This window comes from Psammomys obesus, unplaced genomic scaffold, assembly GCF_907164565.1.
Source record: "Psammomys obesus unplaced genomic scaffold, mPsaObe1.curated_primary_1811, whole genome shotgun sequence".
In the NCBI taxonomy this organism is placed as follows: domain Eukaryota; kingdom Metazoa; phylum Chordata; class Mammalia; order Rodentia; family Muridae; genus Psammomys; species Psammomys obesus.
The window spans coordinates 1538117-1558247 of record NW_026596069.1 but is presented as its reverse complement, the minus strand read 5'-3'; the positions used below and the strand labels follow the sequence as shown (position 1 = coordinate 1558247).

The following is a 20131-nucleotide window of genomic DNA, read 5'->3' as shown; positions in this document are numbered from 1 at the left end:
GAACAAGCTGTCTGTCACCTGACAAATGGCAGTGGTCACCATGATAAATGAGTTGGTAAATTCTAGCCCATGGAGCTCATTTGTAATCCGGCTTCTGATGCAGCCCCTCCGTGGGGAAGCAGTATGCTGTGCTCTATGCCGGAAAACCAGCATCTGTCTCAGCTCAGACAAACCCAGCGTCTGCCTTCTCAGGAGATAAAATCTCGACACTCAAGATCAGCTGAATTGAACTGCTCTGAGGCTTTGCCAAACTAATCCACCCACCTTCAGAAATATAAAGAGCATATTTTCACTTAACCTAAATATTGTCTGTTTTTTTCTAAGAGATTTGAAATGTGGGTATCTTTTTTTAGTGCTAAAGGAGAAAAATGATGATTGAATCTAGGTCTACAGCAGTATTTTCAATTCAGTCCTGGGGAGAAAATAAGTGACTTTCTTTAAAGACGAACATAATTTCCACATTAAAAAAAGGTTGGGTTTTTACTTTTTTCTGAAAGCAAAGCAATGATTTAATTTCATTTTCCTCCTTTATGTAGAGCCTCTTTTTTTGTGGAAAAAAATTCTATGTGAATTGATAATTTGAGTCTAAATCCCCAGTATGCCATCGTTTGCTGTAAAGAAGTCAGAATCGAGCACTTGCAGTTCTTTTCTTCATGAAAAATGTGGCATCATTGTCATTTGTTATTCTGATTGGAGTGCTCATATTTACACTAAAGAGCCTCCCAAATCATACCGGTCCCTGAGCTTCGGTTACTTGGTGCAAATTGTACATAGCCAGGTTTGCTGTCTAGTAACTTCCCCTAACCTGAAAGTTCAGGCTTCCAGAGTCTTTGCTCTTTACCCCCTCCCTTTCCTGCTGCCTTCACTCACTGCTGTGTGGCTGCAGGGCCCTAGATCGAGTTCTGCCTTAAGATAGGTTGGTCCTGTCTCAGAAGGAGTTAGTAATATAAATGTGCATCTTTATTAAAGGGCAAGCTTGAACATATTTTGAAAGTAATTTTTTGTGGTTTTTTTTTTCTAATACAACAAGGATCAGGGTTAGGTACCTTTAGTAGCCAATTATTTTTAATTCGAGTCTGATGTTTAAAGATCAGAAAAAGCCAGAAGGAAGAGGCTTAAGCAGTTTGTCAAGGCATCTTTAATTATGAGAGGGGGTGTATTTTCAAAGTAGATGAAGTATATTGGGATTGTTAAGTTGACTCAGTTTTTCTCTTTCCCAAATGCAAATTTCACATAAGTATTGGATTTAGTAAGTTAATTAATAAAATGTTAATTTAGTACTAGTTTAAAATAATAGTCTTAGTGCCACAAAAATCAGCATGTCCATTAGAAGTTGTATAAGAAGTCAATGTAGTTATTTAGTATTGATTTATTATAATGAGACCTTTTAATAATTGCTTGGATTTATTGTTGAAATACATTAAAGAGTCACCCGGTTTTATTAGAGTTATATAAAAGGTGCTGGTTTCATGATGTAACTTAGATAATATTTATTAAACCAGGCCACACTCTGAAAGAATAGCGTTTAATATGTACCAGTCTTCAGCACACATGTGAGTCTACTTCTCACACTGGCAGGAAATTATAGTCTGAGTAAATACCACATTATCTTACAAGAGAACTGTGCTGTCTCCTTTCAAGCAGGAAGCCAGTTGTGGTCCATGGGATGGAGAATAATAATCAAACAGGTTTTCATCCCTACCTATATTTGTTTAGTAGCTTCTTTTGGAACTGTTTTCAGTAGAAAAAAATAACATATGGAGACCTTCGTGTAAATGTTTACATACAATTGTATATAATTACATACATGAAATGTTTTATATTGAAGTAAGCATTTAGACTTTCCAACAAGAGTGCAAATTAATATGAGCATTGCTTCATTTAACACTTAAAATATGTTTTCATTAAAAAATTAAAAATACTTTAACACTTCAAAAACTCAAGTCTCCACTTGGTTTGGAAAATTAGGCTTAATGTCACCATTGGTAAAAATTAGATATGTATTTAGCCCCTACTATGTAAAATAGGTTACTTATCTGATGAGACTTTTGATGGTGAGTAGATATTATACTTCACATTCTTTGTATGGCAGCTGCTGACACTTGCACTGTCCATAACCATTAATGATGATGAAAGGTCCTTCATGGGTGGCTTCATACTCATTATATGGTCCTTGGTCTGACATGTTTGACATATGGAGTCGTGTTTGGGATCGGAGCTGCCTGTGGTTCTGAATCATTGAGCACTGCCTAATTCTTCTTAAAGTGGGAGGGCAGCACTTTCTGGAGATGAACACTATAAAAATAATAAAAAAGAAAGAAAACAATAAAGCCATTGTCCCTGTAATTACTCGCTGAGTAAAGATGGCATTGTCTGGTTCAGGGAAGTGTTCTTCTGTAGTAACTGTTATGCCTGCAGTAGTTGGGATTTCTTTGTCTCCTACATGGTAACTTGATGAGCTTATTCTTTTTGTATATTCAGTGGTTGGATCTCTGTAAGTTGTAGCCACGGCAGTAACAGTGGTTGATAAATTCCAGCAGAGCTGAAACCCATGGACTGCATCTAGAATATCCTCTCCTTGGGTGTGGTCAGGGCTGTGGCATAGGATGGAGTGCTCCCACCGACCTTGGAAACTGCCCAGCCAGGAGGCAAGAGCACATACTCGGGGGCTGCATTCCCACAGATTGCCAGAGAGGCCGACGGTTGTGAGGGATCTCAGGGAGTTTAAGATTTTTGAATCAAGACTGTTTAACTTGTTGTTATCCATTAGGAGTATTTTAAGATTAGGCATGGTTTCGAACACTGTCAAGTCGATGGCTTTGATTTCATTTCCAGTTAGGTCTAGCTTTTCTAAAGTGCTCCAGGTCCACTCCATCCCACACGTCAAGTTGCTAATTTTGTTCCATTGTAAGAAGAGTGTGTGCAGACTGCTTAGCCGGAGGAAATGAGCAAAATTAATCTTTGTCAGCTGGTTGTGCTCTAGATGAAGCTCTCTCAGTTTGATTAATCCTGCAAATCCATTTCGAGCCAAACTTCGCAAACGGTTTGTGCTCAAATCCAGAAACTCTAGACTACGACAGTCCCAGAACAGGCGTACTGGGATAGTCCGCAGGGAGTTGGAACGCAAATGCAGGGTCTGCAGCTTCCGAAGGCCATAGAAAAGCTCGGGGTGCAGAGATGACAGCTGATTAAAAGACAGGTCCAAATTTTGCAGGTTAATCAGTTGGGTAAAAGTTGTGTTTGGCAAGTAAAATATTTTGTTGGAACTTAAGATTAACTCCTTAAGTTTATATAGTCCTTGGAAAGCGTCTTCTTTTACTGTTGAGATTTGATTGTGATCTAAGTGGAGCCAGGTGAGTTGACTGAAGCTGGCAAATTGATCTCTCTCAAGCGCTGTGATCTGATTGTGCCTCAGGGACAGGCCCAGAGAACCCTTGTCTGTGGCGTTTGGCACTGAGTGGAAGCCCTGAGAGTCGCAGTAGAATAGCAGCTTCTCACAGCGGCATTTAGGTGGACATGCCATGCCCAGGGCAGGCAGCATTTTTAAAACCACACTCATTGCATAGATTGCTGCCAGCATAGGGGCCCCTAATGGCCACTTGAAATGTAAGCCTGCAGAATATAATTTAAGGAAAACAAGAAGATAGGAGATGTTTCAGCAGAATACAGGGGGCTAGTAAAAACAACAGAATGTCACATCATAATGAAAGATTGCACTGCATAGAACATTTTTCATTTACTGCAGAAAATTAACCTTGTTTATAGTCTGGAACACAACTTAAAGCATGTAAAGGAGAGATTACAGCATGTCCCTTTCCTTAGTGTTATATGCCTTTACATATATCTTAAAATCCAAAACCAAGTGATTTGCATCATAAAATGGGAATTCACTGGCTTATTTTATAAAAGCGCGATTCCTCTTTGATTGTACAAACCATAAAAATGCATGGACTTACCCATTCTTCTGAGCACATTGGAGGCTGCATTCAGTCGAGGTTGTCAGACTCCACGCAGTGAGTCTGTAAAAGGCTCTAACATGCAGGAGCCTTTGACCAGTTTCCTGTTTTCTGTGTCCCAGGCTTTCCAAGTAAAATTCAAATTTGTCAGGGTGAATTGGTTTTTCCTTAGGATATTCCTCTGGATAGCATTGGTTTCATTTTCTATGGTGCTCTGATCCCCTAAATCAGCTGTGATTATAAGTTAATAATTTCCTCCTCCTCTGATTACTGCTGATCATCGGAGCGTCAGGCTTTCCTTTCCGCAGCTGTTAGTTCTCTCGGTCTTAACTTGTTGATGGCAGATGGGCGGCTTGTTGCAGAGAAGAGCTTCTGGAGCAGCATGAGTGCATTTACTGAAAAGCTTTTCCGAGAAACGGCACAAGAATGGATTTGCTTATGTGCTGCGACCACACAGGACTGTATATAGGCTGACGTCACCGGGTGACGTGTCTTTTGTTTGGGTTTTCCAGAAGCTTTACTGTTAAAATGCACTGTGCTTTGTAACAGTGTCAGGGTCGTTTACAAGACCCCCTGTTTACAATAAATTGAGAAAGAAGAAGTCCCGATCTGAGAATTTGGTATTCCTTCAGTGTAGGAAGCAACAATGAGGTTGTAATAAACGCTGCATTCAAGAAGACCCGTCTGCGCAGTGAGTTGGACTAGCAGAGTGATGATTTTTAGTGTGTGTGAGAGCTAGTGTTAGACTGCCGATTCTGCATAGAGATCATCTAAATGGGCACGATTGATTTATGGAGTGCTGATTTAATGCCAGCCTATGCAAGGTACGCCTCTGCTCTGGTAGTCTGGAAAGCTACTCAATTGCCTTGTTGTCATGCTTGGTAAAAAGCAGAGTATGCCTGGTGGTGTGGGTAAACTAGCGGCTTAGTTTCTTTCTCCTGAAGGACTTGACATTATAAAGCAGAACAAGGGGGTAGCGTCCAAAAGAAACCGTTTTGGCCTTTTCCCCCTTCCATTGAGAATTTCAAGGGAACTCTAATCTCTTTCTGCTGATTATATAACAATGTTTTATTACCACACTGATTGGAAAACAGTGCTGAGTTGATCTTTGAATGTCCTACCAGAGGGGAGCAGACTGACACCAGTGAGCCAGATGTTAACAGTGGAACAGGCGGTTTTGCACAAGCATTGTAGTGTGCCTGGAATCTGACATAGTTTTCAGGATCTCTACTTTTATCACCTCACCTATTCCTTAACTAAAAGCCACTGCTGCTGCTGAGATTGGATGTGTAACCCCCAAATAATAGAGCCTTTTCACACTACCTCTTACTGGCACGCTTAGGAACTGACTTGGAATCTCATACCAGCTTTTGTTGAATTTCTCTCATGAATATGAAAGTGCATTTATATTGGAGTAGGATTTTTGTTTTGGTTGTTCTTGCTTGACAACTCTAGCTTCTCCCTGTTAGATAACTTTTCAGATAGAATGTTTATGGCTAGTGTTATATAAATGCAGAAGATGTGTCTAGCATGAATCAGGGATATGTTTTCAGGCCAGACTAAGGAACTGCCCTTTACACATCTTTGTCTTATGATCTGGCTGCATGAACTTATTTTCTCCATAACATAACCACTTACCCTTAATGAGTCGTCTCACACCTGAGAGCAGAAACCTCAAAGCTTTCTCAAGCTGTTTATGATGTCCATGGAGCAAGCACTTCACTGGCATGTGGTCTTCTGAGGACTTCATTCCACTGGTGGATTCTGAGAAGTCATTCTCTAGAGAGAGATACAGTTTCTGTATTGGAATATGGCTACCCTGGTAATGACTAGAAGACTCTAAGGTCGCTTGCTTAGAGTCATGTGTAAAGGTTTTCTGGAAACTCTTGTAAGGCAAGGATGCTTTTTTTTTTTTTTTAGTTCTTCTAAAGTGACCCCAAGATGGGTTTAGAAGTGTGGAAGGCAGTGAATGCCTAGACAGGATGAGAGAGAAGGCCGCAGCAATGCCCTGAGGGGGGCAGTGAAGTCTTCAGACCACATTGCACATCTGATACCTGTGAAGGGAGAAGGAAGGGAAGGCTGTACAGACATGGCCAGACTGGGGTGCACGACAATTCCACTGCCAAGCGGAAGTTACCCACAGCCTCAGGAGTGAGGTTCCGCTTTTCCACTGACCTTCATCCTTCCTGTAATACTTTTCTGTGCTCTGTTGCTTCTTAATTTAGGTCTTTGTTTAGATGGGATTGTGAAATGTTCCTTGTTGATTTTCCTGTGGATAAATTTTAATCAGATCCTACTGGGTCTGTGAGCCTAGGTTTCATAGACAGGTTCACTGTGAGCGCTGTGGCCCTAAAAGGTAGAAAGTAGAGAGACTCATTCATAGTCTTGTCACCATCAGTCATCAGCATCATAGTCATCACTATATTGTTAAGTGAAAGGAAGCCCGTAGGATGTTGTCAGTGTCTTAGTGAACCACATTCTGATGAAAATAACCTTTCTAATGCAGAAGCTGTGTTATTCGCACAAGTAACTGCCTTAGTTGTTTAGATAAAAAAAACACGTGAGCCGGTTGGATTGGACCAGCGATGGTTAGGAAAGGGTTGCATGTAGAAACTGAGAAGGAAAGTATTTCCTCACTCTTAAACTCTTAGGACTCTAAGTTCCTTTCTGATTGAAAGTCTGCTTGATCTCCCGTTATATACGAGTGAATTGAACCTATTCAGATTATATTACTACCTATTGATGTACCTGTTGAACTGAAACTATTCAAATTATATTATCTCTGCTGTTACGGTAGTTTTTGTTGTAGAGAAATTGTTCAGATGTGCCATAGAAAGTCATGTTCTTTTTGTTTGTTTGTTTGTTTGTTTTGTTTTGTTTTTTAAAGTAAGAGAAAGTTCCTCTTGCCTCAGCCTCCAAAGTAGCTGGTATTACAGGAGCCGCCACCGCACTCTAAAGGAGGGTGCCTCACCAGAGTGCCTGAGGAAAACAGCCTTTATTACAAGTTATTCACTTTGTATCCCAGCTGTGGCACCTTAACTTATCTCCTCCCAATCCACCCACCCTCCGTCTTCTTTTCCCATGCCCCTCCCCTAGTCCACTGATGGGGGATGACCTCCTCCCCTGACCCTAGCCTATCAGGTTTCATCAGGACTGGCCACATTGTCTTCCTCTGTGGCCTGGCAAGGCTGCCCCCACCCCATCAGGGGGAGGTGATCAAAGAGCCAGCCACTGAGTTCATGGGGGAGACAGTCCCTGCTCCCTTACTAGGGCTACATCTGTGCAGGGGTTTTAGGTCCTCTCCATGCTTGGTCCTTGGTTGGGGTATCAGTCTCTGCAGAGCCCCTAGGGCCCAGGTTTTTTTGTGTGTGTGGTTTTTTTTTTATTGTTGTTTTGTTTTTTGTTTGTTTTGTTTTGGCTCTGTTGGTCTCCTTTTGTAGCTCCTGTCCCTTCCAGGTCTTTCTATCGCCCCCTTGTTTCCTAAAATTCCATGCATTCTGCCCAAAGTTTGGCTATGAGTCTTAGTCTCTGCTTTGATACCTCGATCAGTAGAGTCTTCCAGAGCTTGTCTATGGTAGACTCCTGACCAGTTTATATCTGTGTTCTTCCTACATGTATATATGTGAAACACAAGCATGTTTGGTTCCTGAAAAGGTCAAAAGAGGGTGTCGGATCCCCAGAAACTGGAGTTACAAGTGGTTATCCATTACCCTTTGGGTGCTTGGCACCAAATTGGGTCCTCTGCAAAGAGCAGCAAGTGAACTACTGAGCCATCTCTCAGTTCCACCCTTGTTCTTTCTGAAGTAGACTTTTCCTTGACATTTTAGAGTGCCTTTATTCTCCATATAGATGCTATTGACTTAAACGGTCTTTATTGTACCCACCACTTCTGACTTTTTAGGTGTTAGCATCAGGGCACAGTGCGGAAAGTAACCCAACACTCTCCTATAAAATAGTTTTAAGGAAATTAACTGAGCAGTGTGGTAGTTATATACATTCTTCCGTATGAGAGTTTGTTTTTAACAGATGTATAGATGATTAGAGTTACTTGATAGTGACATACAGATATGTAAATGAAACTTTCAATTCTTTTAAGGTAGACAGTGAGCTTTATATTTTATATAAAAAAAAAATCTTGGGGCTGGAGAGATGGCTCAGAGGTTAAGAGCATGAGCTGCTCTTCCAAAGGTCTGGAGTTCAATTCCCAGCAACCACATGGTGGCTCACAACCATCTATAATGAGATCTGGTGCCCTCTTCTGGCAGGCATGCATGTAGGCAGAACATTGTATACATAATAAATAAATCTTAAAAAAAAAATCTTAATTGTGCCCAACTCTAAAAAAATAAAGTACCAGCACCAGAGGCTGTATTGTGTTGAGATAAACCATGCCGGAAGTCTTGGTCACTGCTTGGAAAATCTCTTCTTGTAAAGATGCTGAATTGCCCGGGTGTCAGTATTTCTCCTAGTTTGATCTTTTAATGCTTAGGTAGCAACTTCAAACTATATTGTATGAGGTAAAAGGAGTAGGATTTGGGTTTTTGTTTGTGTTTTGAAGGAAGTAAGATTCTTTCTTTTCTAAAACAACCATGTGCATCACATAACCTGGTTTACACCACACAACCTAGTTATTTCTCTGGTGTGGGGGGTGGTTCGGCTCTCCTTCCAGATCCATGACCCTTTTCCTGATCTTGAGTTTTAGAAAAATCTTTTTGTATTTCATTGGTAAACATGATTCATAAAACAGAAAGACTTACTGGTTATACTGAGTAGTATATTCTACTGTCTTAAAACTTCTAGTTTGGGGACATGCAAACTTTCAAATTTTTTCTTGGGTAAGTGTCAGGATCATGTAACACCCTACTTTTTTATGCTTGAGTTACTTTGTGCCAAAAGCCACCAGCTTAGTAATAAATGTTGGCTTGATACACCTGAAGTTAGGTGAGGGATCATAGACATTTAGACAGATGGATCCTTAAATTTAGCACGAGGGTCTTTTGTTCTTGTACTTTAAAAATAAACATCAAAACAAAAGTAGTACAAACTGTCTCTAAGTCCCATTGACACAGGAATTAAAATGTATATGGCCTACATTTAATTTTTTTTTTTTTTTCCTGCCGTTGCTGTTTCTCCCCTGCCCCTTCTTTGTTATTAGCAGGCTTTTGTTTCTCTTGAAAAACAGCCAACTTTGGGATTGACCTTCCTGGCTTCTTCCTGTCTATATTTCTGAATAACTTTTGAATTAGACACACTTTCTCCTATGTGGATTATGCAGAGCCATTTACACAGACTAGAATGAAGGGGTGAGATACTGGTTCATGCTCGCTGATCTTGTAGTTAGAATCCCTGAGTTTTAGTGGGGTCTGACCCAGTTGGCTAAATTTAAAGGGGCCAGCATGTATATTGGTTGCAGAAGCTTGGAAACAGCATTCTCTGAGAACTTTTTTTAAATTTAATTTAATAATTTATGCCAGGCAGTGGTGGCTCATGCTGTTAGTCCTAGCACTTGGAAGGGCAGTTTAAGGACAGCCAGGATTTTGTCTCAAGAAAACCCTAATTAATTAATTAATTTGTTTATGTTTTAGTAGAACCAAGGCTCAAACCAGAGCAAGTACTATATCATTGAGTTCCAGTCACATTCGTGACAACTTTAATAGAGTTTGGTGTTGGAAGAGCAGCAGCATATGCCAAAGCAATGCATGCATGCATATATACATTTGTGACGTATTACTACAAAGAAAACCGGCAACATAAATTTGGCTCAAAGAGTGAAAGATTGTTTTTTAATCATTTATCTTAGTATGCATGCCATGATAGAGGTGGCCATACTGACGCACAGGTGGAGGTAAGATGGAATGTTCTCCTGTGGCACCCAGCTTGAGCCCAGGTTGTCAGTCTTGGTGGCAAACGCCTTTACCTATTGAGCCATTCTGCTGGCCCTAAGATTGATTTTTTTTTTTTTTTTGATGATGAATAAAGACCACATATAATTAATTAGAGCTTCACATTAGGTCAAACAAATCTGCCTCTCTGTTTCAGGATTTGAAGATTGGATATGACTATTGTTTACCTTCTTTCCAATTTTACTAAGGATAGATAGATTGTAGGCTTAAGTGTTTGAAAAGTCCTCTGTTTTCAAGGAATCATTCAAGTCCAATGACAAGGAGACAGAGGATGATGCTATATAGACCTAATAAGCCTTGTGGCTTTAAAGCATGTCTCTATTTGCTTCTTCCTTGTTCAGTGGAAGCCAAAAGCCACAGTCAGCCTCTTGAAGTACAATTATCACTGGAAAGGCTTTCAAACCCATCTGTTATTAGCTGAGCCAGCCTCGAGAACAATTCTTAGTAGAAATACAGGTTTAAGAAAGATTATAGGGGAAGCCCTACGTGCTCTGGGAGGGACAAGGAACTGAAACTTATTGCTGAGGTTGGCCAGTAGAAACTTCCAGAAAGAGATGACTGTTATCTGAAGAAGGTAGGTGAGGAAGTACTTGGGAGAACCAGAATGCACATGGGTAGATCAAGCTTGGAGAAAGGCAGGGTGATCTTAGCTGTTAGTGCACTGTGAAGGCCATTCTCTCCCAGAGCTTGTGTGTAGAAGATGGAAGCTTCTGGCCGAAGGCCTGAGATCATTATAAGCCAGGCGTGGTGGGCACACCTTTAATCCCAGCACTGGGGGAGGCAGAGGCAGGTAGATCTGTGTGAGTTCAAGGGCAACCTGCTCTACAAAGTGAGTCCAGGACAGCCAAGGCTACACAATGTCTCAAAACCAAACAAAAACAAGAAAAGATCATTTTGAATTCTTCAACTGGAAGAATTTCCCCTTGTCAACAGAGGGTCGTTTTGTACTTAGGTTGAGTAGATTTTTATAGGTTTTCGGTGAAATTTAGAGGCTAACTTGTGTGTTGAAGTGCTATCAACAATGTCAGGGCCTTTGTTTTTGCCTTTATAGCTGTTGTATCTTTCATCTTTTCCATATAGCAAGAGTTAAGAGTGGAGTTGATACCTGCTAGATGGTGGGTACACGCCTTTTTAGTTCCAGCACTCAGGAGGCAGAGGCAGATGGATCTCTGAGTTCCAGGCCAGCGTGGTGTGCAGAGGAAGCTCCAGGAGAGCCAAGGCTACACAGAGAAACCCTGTCTCAAAATAATAATAATAAAAATAAGGAGAAATCCTGTTTCGAAAAACATGGGTGGGGTGGAGTGAGGAATAGAGAGATATAGCTTTTTCTTCTATACAATTCTAGCTGCTCTGAGCGGATGCTTTTCTCACTATTATATCCCTCTGTGATAGAGACTGGATATTGTTGATTAGGTTTTACTCTGAGTTATTATTAATATTGTTATTGCTGTTGCTGCTAGTAATTATTGTGTCCTGAAACTCACTATGTAGACCAGGCTGGCCTAGAATTCATAGATTCACCTACCTCTTGACTACTGAGACAGGCATGTACCATGCCCAGCCTGTTCAGAGTTATTTTTATTTTTATCTCAGATTCAAATTTTCTGTGAGAAGAATTTGGTAAGTTCTGTCCATTTTAGGTGTATGGAGTAGAAATGGGAGTTTGTCTACATAGATAGTAGTCTGTTACATAGGAGGAACGTATAGTAGCTTCTCAAGTGTGTTTATAATAGATGAGAATTCCTAATCTCTAGTGAGAATTGTGCTGCTGAGGGCTGGCCTTGCTAGTAACCTTCGCCTCTCTGCGCTCAGCTGGTATTTACTTGCTGAAGGGAGGCTTTATGCTGAAGCATGGAACTTGCTTTACTGTTTCCTTCGGCAGCTCTTCACCGCTGCTAACCAGAGGCCCCCACGTGAAGCACACCCAGGGGTCTCCAGGGGTCTCTACTCAGTGCAGCAGTTCCCAGTCAGGTGAGAGCTCAGGGTCATTCACTCTGGTTTCTTTGTCCTGACAATAGGTCACTGGTTCAACATTCTTAATCTGAAACCTTAGATTCTCCAAAAATATGTGTGTGGTTTTTTTTGTGTATGTGTTTGTTTATTTTTTGTTTTGTTGGTCAAAAGTCTATACAACATTCCAAAAATAGTTCTGAAATACTTCTTGGGTTTGCCATTTTGAATAGTCATGTGTGCCCCCTGGTTGCTTTTGTTCATATTGAGTTACTTTATTTCATAAAGAACAGTTCACAGCAACTTTAATTTTAAAAGAACACATTCAATTTTATAAAGCAGTAAACAAGTTATTTTTTGTTTTAGTTGTATGTGTATGAGTGTTTTCCCTGCCTATGTTTGTGTACCCAGTGCCCACTGAGGCTAAAAGAGGGTGTCTGAGCCTCTGAAACTGCACAGGTGGTTATGATCCCCTATGTGGTGCTGGGAACTTAACCTGGGCTCTCTACACGAGCAGCAGGTGCTCCTAACTCTTTAATCGCTCGAACTTTTTGTCAAGCTTAGTATTCAGAGTGTTAGGTGGTGGAGGTATGTGTATTATAGCCCCCATTATATTTTAGATGATGAGTGCCACCCTGAACTTGATTTTTGTACCGAAAATGAACAACAAAAAAAGAACAAATGAACACTGACTCAGAACATTATAGAAGGGTCAGAGCTGCTTCTGACCCTTCCCCTCCCTCCCTCGCTCCCTCCGTCCCTCCGTCCCTCCTTGTTTTGTTTTTTAAGCTAGGACAGTCCCAGCTGTCCTGCAGTTTGCTTTGTCGACCAGGCTGGCCTATATCTTACAGAGATCCACCTGCCTCCTGAGTGCTAGGATTAAAGGTGTGCAACACCCTCCCAGCCTGACCAGCCTCCTTTTTTGAGGCATAAACTTTTGTTCCTACTGTCCCAAGAAGACAAATAGATTTTTTTAAAAAGAGTAGTTCAGCAAAGGGAGAATTAGCATGTGGTGCTATTGTATCTTAAATGGACATTTCTGTGTCACTAATTTATTTCATCAAGAGTCAGTTCATGGCTGTGATTTTTTTTTTTTTTTAATAATGCCTGTGGTAAACCTTTCCCCAAATTGAGGAAATTCTTGGGCACTGAGGTTTGATTTAGCTGTTACCAGGTCAGTGATTCTGACCTTTGGGTTTCAGCTTAAGAAAATTTCTTGAAGAAATTAATACAAATGCCCCCCAGATTTAGCTAGAAACAATGATAGATTTTTATGTCATTTACTTTAGAAAAACCCCCTTTAAAGTAGGACTTGAGTATTGGAGAAATATTCTGAGACTCAATAATTAGATCAGCTTTATTTAGATTTAATTTTTGGATACCTGTCTTAATTACTGTTTCTATTGCTACAATGAAACACCATGACCAAAGAGCATTTTGAGGAGGAAAGGCTTAAACTTTTATATCACTGTTCATCATTGAAGGAAGTCAAGGCAGAAACTCTAACAGGCAGGGAACATGGAGGCAGGAGCCGATGCAGAGGCTGTAGAGGGGTGCTGCTTACTGGCTGGTTCCTCCTGGCTTCCTCAGCCTGCTTTCTTAGAGAACCCAGGACCACCATTGCAGGGATGGCTCTACCCACAATAAGCTGGGTCCTCTCCCAGCAATCACTAATTAAGAAAATGCCTGAATGCCTGCCTGATCTTAAGGAGGCATTTTTAAAAATTGAGGTTACCTTTTTTCAGATGACTTTAGCTTGTGTCAATTCAAGATAAAACTGTCCAGCACACCACCTTTGTCTTAGATACTGGTGTTTTTATCTTAAGGTTATCAGTGAGTAATTAGGCTCTAGCTGAGGTCTTTTTCTGACTGATAGCTCTGAGCAAACCTTACATAGTAATTCTCATATCTGGACCCGTTTTTGTTAATGGCTCACCCTCTCTGGCATGTTAGTAGGCTGCTTAATTTTATTGGCAGTACAGGAGGACTTAGGGAATGGGTAAGAATGGGACCTGAAACCAGAAGTATGGTTTGTCTGGTAATAAGCCCTTGCTGTGTGTAATAAGCCCAACAACCCAAGATGAATCTCTGGATCCCAAGGTGAAAGGAAAGAACCAATTTGCAAAACACAAAACCTTCAGCACATTTGTTCTCTGCCCTTCACATATGGTATGGCTCATGTGTGCTTATATTCATAAGTAATACACATAATAAATAAAATAAATAATAAGAAACATGATTCTTGACTAGATTTGATACCATAACATTGTATCATTCAACTCTTCTGGATTTCTCCTATTTCCTTTCTGTTAAATTACCACCTGTATCAATATTCTTTTTAAAAACTAAAAGCCATAGAAATAAGAATAAGATGGAGGAATACAGAAAGGTGGCAGTGTTCTTGTTTAAGGAGATAAGAGCAGAGTGTGAAATTACATCAATGGTTTATAGTGTACGCACAGCCAAGTATCAGCCTCAGTTGTCCATCTGCTTTTGGCTTGTGTGCTGGCATCACACCACACCTAAATGTTTCAAGAGTGCCCAGAGGCATAATGTTGGACTAAATTCCTTTGTTCCTTTGTTTCTCTCCAGTGAGTACTAGCATGTTATAGAAAGTGTGAAAACAGACTTTTAATATAATTTCCTATTAATAGTTTAATATACATATGTCTACTCGTATTTCCAGTGATACAGCTGGCTATGCCTGGGACTTAATAATTCCTTTTATTTCAGCTGCTCGCTTTGTTTTTGCTTAGTTTTTATTACTTAGACAAATCTCAACCTCTGCCCTTTGAAGAGATGCTGATTTAGTACATTTCTAAGTGCCAAATGTGTTTTTTTTTCCTGTTCAATACAATTACATTAAGCTTAGCGTAGGAGTTCTAAAAATATTTTACAAACCATTTTCATTTGAACTGTATAATACATTATTAACATAATATATCCTACTTTAAACTTTTTAAATTATTATTTTATGTGGTTGGGTGTTTTGCCTACATATATATCTGTATATGCCTTTGGAGACCAGAAGGTAGTGTGGACCTGGAATTAAAGACAGTTGTAAGCCACCGAGGAGGTGCTGGGAAGTGAACCTGAGGAGGTTCACTGGAGGAGCAGCCAGTGCTCTTAATGGTTGAACCATCTGTCTAAACCCACATCTTACTTTTAAAATGTGTTGTTTTGGAGCTTGGGAAACGGCTCAAGTAAATTGCTTGCTATGCAAGCACAAAGACCTGGACCTCAGTTTGATTCCCAGAATTCATTAAAAAAAAAAAAAAAAAAAAAAAAAGGCTAGATATGGTGACAGAAGAAATGGAGACAGGAGAGTCCCTGAGGCTTTCTTAGCTAAATCTAGCCAGTCTAGCTAAATCAGTGATGAGTTCCAGATTCATTCAGAGGCCCTGTCTCAGAACCCGTAGTGGTCTGCGTGGGGTGAGGAAGCAGCTTCCTGGTTTAGAGCACTGGCTTCCCTTGCAGAGGACCCAGGCTGGTTTCCAGTTTCTACATGGCAGTTGACAACTGTCAGTGCGGTTCTAGGTGATCTGACGTCCCTTTCTGCCTCTGTGGGCAATAGACACACACGTTGCACACAGCGTGCACTCAGACAAGACACTTACACACACGAAATAAAAGTAAATAAAACCTTACAAGCAAGCAGGCCACAGTGGCTGACTCTTGAAGAATGACATCCAAGATTGACCCCTAGCCCCCGTGTCTGTGTACCTGCCAACTTTCCCTCTCCATTTTTTTTTTTTTAACTTTTGAGAAGGTTTCACTGATAGTTCTGGGTGGCCCGCTCATAGCGTTCTGTCTTGAAATTAAAGGCATATGCTACCATAACCTGTTTGAAATTTTTTTTTAATTCAAGAAATAAAACTTGTTGACATTCTTTTACTATCAAGAACCATCTTTTACTTTTTTACATTTTATTTTTTATGTAAAGTTTGAATGTATAGCAGGTACATGTCTTTTTGTACATATGGTGGAAGCCAGAGGTCAGCCTCAGGTATTCCTCAGGAGTCACCCACTGTGTGTTTTTGGAACAGTTTCTCATGGAGACCTCACTTAGCAGTTAGACGAGGCTGGGTGGTCAGTAAGACCCAAAGATCCGTCTGTCAGTACCTCTTCAGTTCTGGAATTACAAAGGTGCCTCTGCTATGCTAGATCATTTGTTTCTGAGGATTGTGTGGCAAGCACTGTATCTACTTAGCTATTTCTCGACAGCTTTGCCATTAACTCTTGTGGCTTATCCACATCAGATGTGACTTACTCTTGTTTGTAGCACAGGAAGAAGGGTCCTGGCACGGCCTTGTTGTGCTGAACTTTGGAGTCAAGGGTAGTGTTTAATGGAGACAGGGTCTCATTATGTATCCCAGGCTCATTAAACCTTTCCTTGCTCCCCAAGTGTCTTTTGTTTATCTTGGGGGGGGGGGGAAACAACTCCTTGTTTTAATGATCAGCTAAAACGATGAGCCTAAGAGGTACAAGATTGTGTTTTTAGATGAAGTCATATATGAACGCTCCCATTGCATCTTTTCCAACTTTCGGCTAAAAACTGTTTTGTCTGTCTGTGTGTTGGCGGGGAAGGGTGCTGGAGAGATGGCTCAGTGGTGAAGAGTCCTGGCTGTTCTTCTAGAGGATCTGGGTTCATTTCTGAACACCCACACGGAGGCTGAGAATCCAGCTCCCTCTTCTGGCCTCCATGGGCAGCAACACTTGCAGGGTGCACAGACATGTATTTAGACAAACATTCTACACATAAAAATAAAATAACACGGAATGCCCATTTTACTGTTTGTTTTTTCAGCATTACTTTAACACTGTTTACAGATGTCATTAAGGTTCTTGTACTCATATGAGCATCTCTTTATTCAGGCTGGACGCAAAGAAAGAAGTGATGCTCTCAACTCTGCCATAGACAAAATGACCAAGAAGACCAGGGACCTGCGTAGACAGGTAAGCTTTAAAAAGTTTTAATTGTATGTTTTCCGCTTTAGCTTTGATTAAAATTCTAATAAGTATAGGCTTATATTTTTAATTAAGGGAAAGGGTAAATCTTCACAGAAAAGTGACTCTTTCTGTTCTGTTGCTAATAAGCTTATTAATGTCTAAAAAAATTTCAGAGGGACATGTAGACTATTATGTTCCCTCTGGGGTAGACTGAATAAATTAGCTCCAGTGCGAAAAAGATGTATAGGCAGGAAAACCAATTTAACATGACTTGGGGATCTGTGAAGTAACCTCAAAGGCTTCCCTATACTCGATTACAGCTCCTCATGTCTGCCCATTCTGCTTATAGATTGTCAGTTTGTTTGCAGTGGTAGAATTGTCTTTATCTCAAGTTCAGTGATATTGGAGATACTGAATTTTCCATGTTAGCAAATTTAAAACTCTGTTCCTTTAATGATATAATCTCATTAACATCTCAAATTAAATTATGTGTTAAAAGTTTTAAAAAGAGGTTAGAGTTGACTCTAAATATGTAGTGTAATACATACAGTATTAAGACTTAAGTTATGGTGAAAATTCAGCATTCAAGAACTAGTAAAGATATTTATTGCTCATACTGATATAAAATAAAACTAAAAATTATATACCTTTGAATCAAGTCAACAGTCATTAGATAACATTTAAAGTTTATAGTGTGCTAACTCTTGTAGATATAGCAGAGACTGTTCCCTTTTCATTTAATTCTAACTAATTAGGTAATTATATATATTTCAAAACTATGTGCCAGTTCAGCAAGCAGTATTGTCCTGTTTGGTTTTGTAAGTTTCAGAGAAAAAAGGGAATGTCTTAGAACTGAAATTCTGCTGCTAAAGTACCATGTAGTTTACATGGTAGTGTAAAGCGTGGTCTCTGCAGTTGTGGGTTGGAGCTTGTTTCACTGTGGTCTTATATGGGGACTTGTTGTATGAGTTCTGCCTGTCTCCACAGGCTTCCAGCAGGTGTTATAACATACTTTAACTTCTTAGAAATAAAATCATATGTATACGATTTTATTATTAGCTTCGCAAAGCTGTTATGGACCATGTATCAGATTCTTTCCTGGAGACCAACGTCCCTCTTTTAGTACTGATTGAAGCCGCCAAGAATGGAAATGAGAAGGAAGTTAAAGAGTATGCCCAAGTCTTCCGTGAGCATGCCAATAAGCTGATTGAGGTAGGTGCATTAGTCGCCTGATGAACATAAGTAACTTGGTAAGTCGTCAGTTTTAATCACATGATTGAATTAGCTGTAAGTTTCCAAGGGCTCATAAATACAGGACCTTTATAAACAGTCATTCATTATCACTGGGGCTCCATCAGAACTACTCTTCTGACAGTTTACATTGACTACATGGATAGCTTTTGTCCTAGAAACGTAACACACTGCTTACTGGTAGTGTGGCTAAAGCCAGACCATGATAGTAAGGCTTACACAGTGTAGACAGTGGCAGCAGCTGGGAACTGGTGTTTTCTGAGGAGCACCGCCCGGGCTTACACCCCAGCAGGTTACCTGTTTCTTCTTAGTTCTCATTTCCTGCTTGTAAGGTGAGGTGATGCCCACATTTTGAGGACCAAAATAATGATCAATATGCCAGGTGTTTTGTCTTCTGCTTTAGGCAGACTCGGCCCAGTCCTTTTTTAACAGTAAACCAGCCCAACACCGACTAAATTAGACTTGCTTTTGTCTAAAATTGTGAGTAGAAATGGTTGTCTTATAAAATAAGGGGAGTTGCTGCATAATTTCCAGATACGTTAGGTTTCTTCATTTGTTAAATTAATTTTTATTGTTTAGTTATTAGTGTGTTTTAGAAATGAGACGCGAAACATAACCTTAGTACAGAAACCCAATAATTAATAAATATTGTATAGACCAATATTTTTTGGTTAAGGGGTCGTTATGTAAAAGTAGAAACTGGCCCTGAATGTAACACTAAACCGCCCAAGTTAACAGTATAAAACCATTTCAAGGCAAATAGCAGTGTCACAGTAAACATCTTACTAGTTTTATACCTCATTTTCGTTGAGTATTGATTGAAGTGTTTTTCTGACTAGAATTATGTACAGAATAGCAGGCTCAAGTTATCATGACATTTGGAACTAAAATTGGAGAGTTTCATTTGTATCTTCATTAAGCGTAATCTGGTTCGTAACAGTCACGTGATAATATGAGCCATAAGTGGACAGAAATTGTGTTCAGGAAAACAGTCTCTTGTAAGTAGCCTACTTAATAAAAAGCTTCTTTGAGAGATAGTCATCAAGGCCTGAACTATCAGCAGCTGAAGAGAGGGCAGTTTTTGTCTGTACCCAAATGGGAGGGCCAGTTGGGTCATCCTCAGCCTCTCCATCCAGCGCCTACAGGATACAGCACCGAGGACTCTCCACAGTTCTCATCAAGTGAAAACCGAGGCTTGCGGGGCTTCCCCTGGCTTGCAGACTTCTACTGCAAACTCACTGAGCTTACTGCTTCTGTGGACCAACAGCGTGAGAACCAGTGACTGGGCTGAGCATAGTGGCACACGCCTTTAATCCTGGCTCTGGAGAAGCAGGGATAGGTGGATCTCTGTGAGTTCAAGGCCAGCCTGTTCTATATAATGAGTTCCAGGACACCCACCAGTATATAGTAAGGCCCTGTTTTGGATTAAAAAAAAAAAAAAAAAAAAGGCAAGACAGAATGACAATTTGAATCAGTCACTGACTAACTGGACCTGAGAGTCATTGGAAACTTTGTTCCAGACTTTTCATTGCATTTTGATTGGAGATTAGAGTGTGATCTTCCTCATCAGAGCTCAGATGTAACCCTTTTCTCACCTCTTTCCCCTCTGCATGCCCTCTACACCCATTTCCTTCTCCTACGTCTTACCTGTATATTAAACGGTACAGGATTTTCATTACTTGAGGCATAACCTCAGGCTGTGTAGTGTCATTCTGCAAACAGTCATGATTATATTTACGATAATTGAGACAGTAAGATATGTAATTACTATGTCCATGAAAAGGAAATTAATTTTTAAAGTGTTTTGGAAGCTTCAAATTCCTCATTCAAGGCAGAACTTTTTCTTTTATGACAAGACTTCTCCTCCCCCTCCACCCTTTGTATTATAATGGCACACCTTGAACTAATCAGACTTGTTTTTGCTTCACTGTGTTTTGTTAATCCCTTGACTTCATTTCATTTTATTAGTTGCCTTCTAGCCGAAGTAAATGTCTACAGGCCAACTTTGATATGAGGGCCTATTTTCTTTTGTTGGTTCAGCAGAATTAAGAATCATATATAAAATATATGCATGGCTGCTGGGATATGAATATAACTGGGAAGGAGAAGGTCAGATTCTAC

At 40.2% G+C, this 20131-nt stretch overlaps 2 protein-coding genes across 3 annotated transcripts in view; one reads left to right on the top strand and one right to left on the bottom strand.

Moving 5' to 3' along the window:
- Positions 1 to 20131, top strand: part of Ctnna1 (catenin alpha 1) — a 124889-nt gene that overhangs the window by 77069 nt on the left and 27689 nt on the right. The window contains exons 1-3 of one of the 2 annotated variants that reach the window (XM_055625296.1): positions 4713 to 4780; positions 16685 to 16765; positions 17819 to 17971. In XM_055625296.1, coding sequence (XP_055481271.1) covers positions 16733 to 16765; positions 17819 to 17971 — 186 coding nt within the window. In that variant the 5' untranslated portion in view covers positions 4713 to 4780; positions 16685 to 16732. Of the gene's footprint in view, positions 1 to 4712; positions 4781 to 16684; positions 16766 to 17818; positions 17972 to 20131 lie in introns of those variants that run through there. The other variant, XM_055625295.1, reaches the window with a different exon arrangement.
- Lrrtm2 (leucine rich repeat transmembrane neuronal 2) lies at positions 1369 to 4379 on the bottom strand. The gene is made up of 2 exons (XM_055625297.1): positions 3957 to 4379; positions 1369 to 3612 (listed from the first exon to the last, which is right to left on the bottom strand). Exons 1-2 carry the CDS (start codon positions 3958 to 3960, stop codon positions 2066 to 2068), a joined length of 1551 nt encoding a protein of 516 aa, XP_055481272.1. The 5' UTR covers positions 3961 to 4379; the 3' UTR covers positions 1369 to 2065.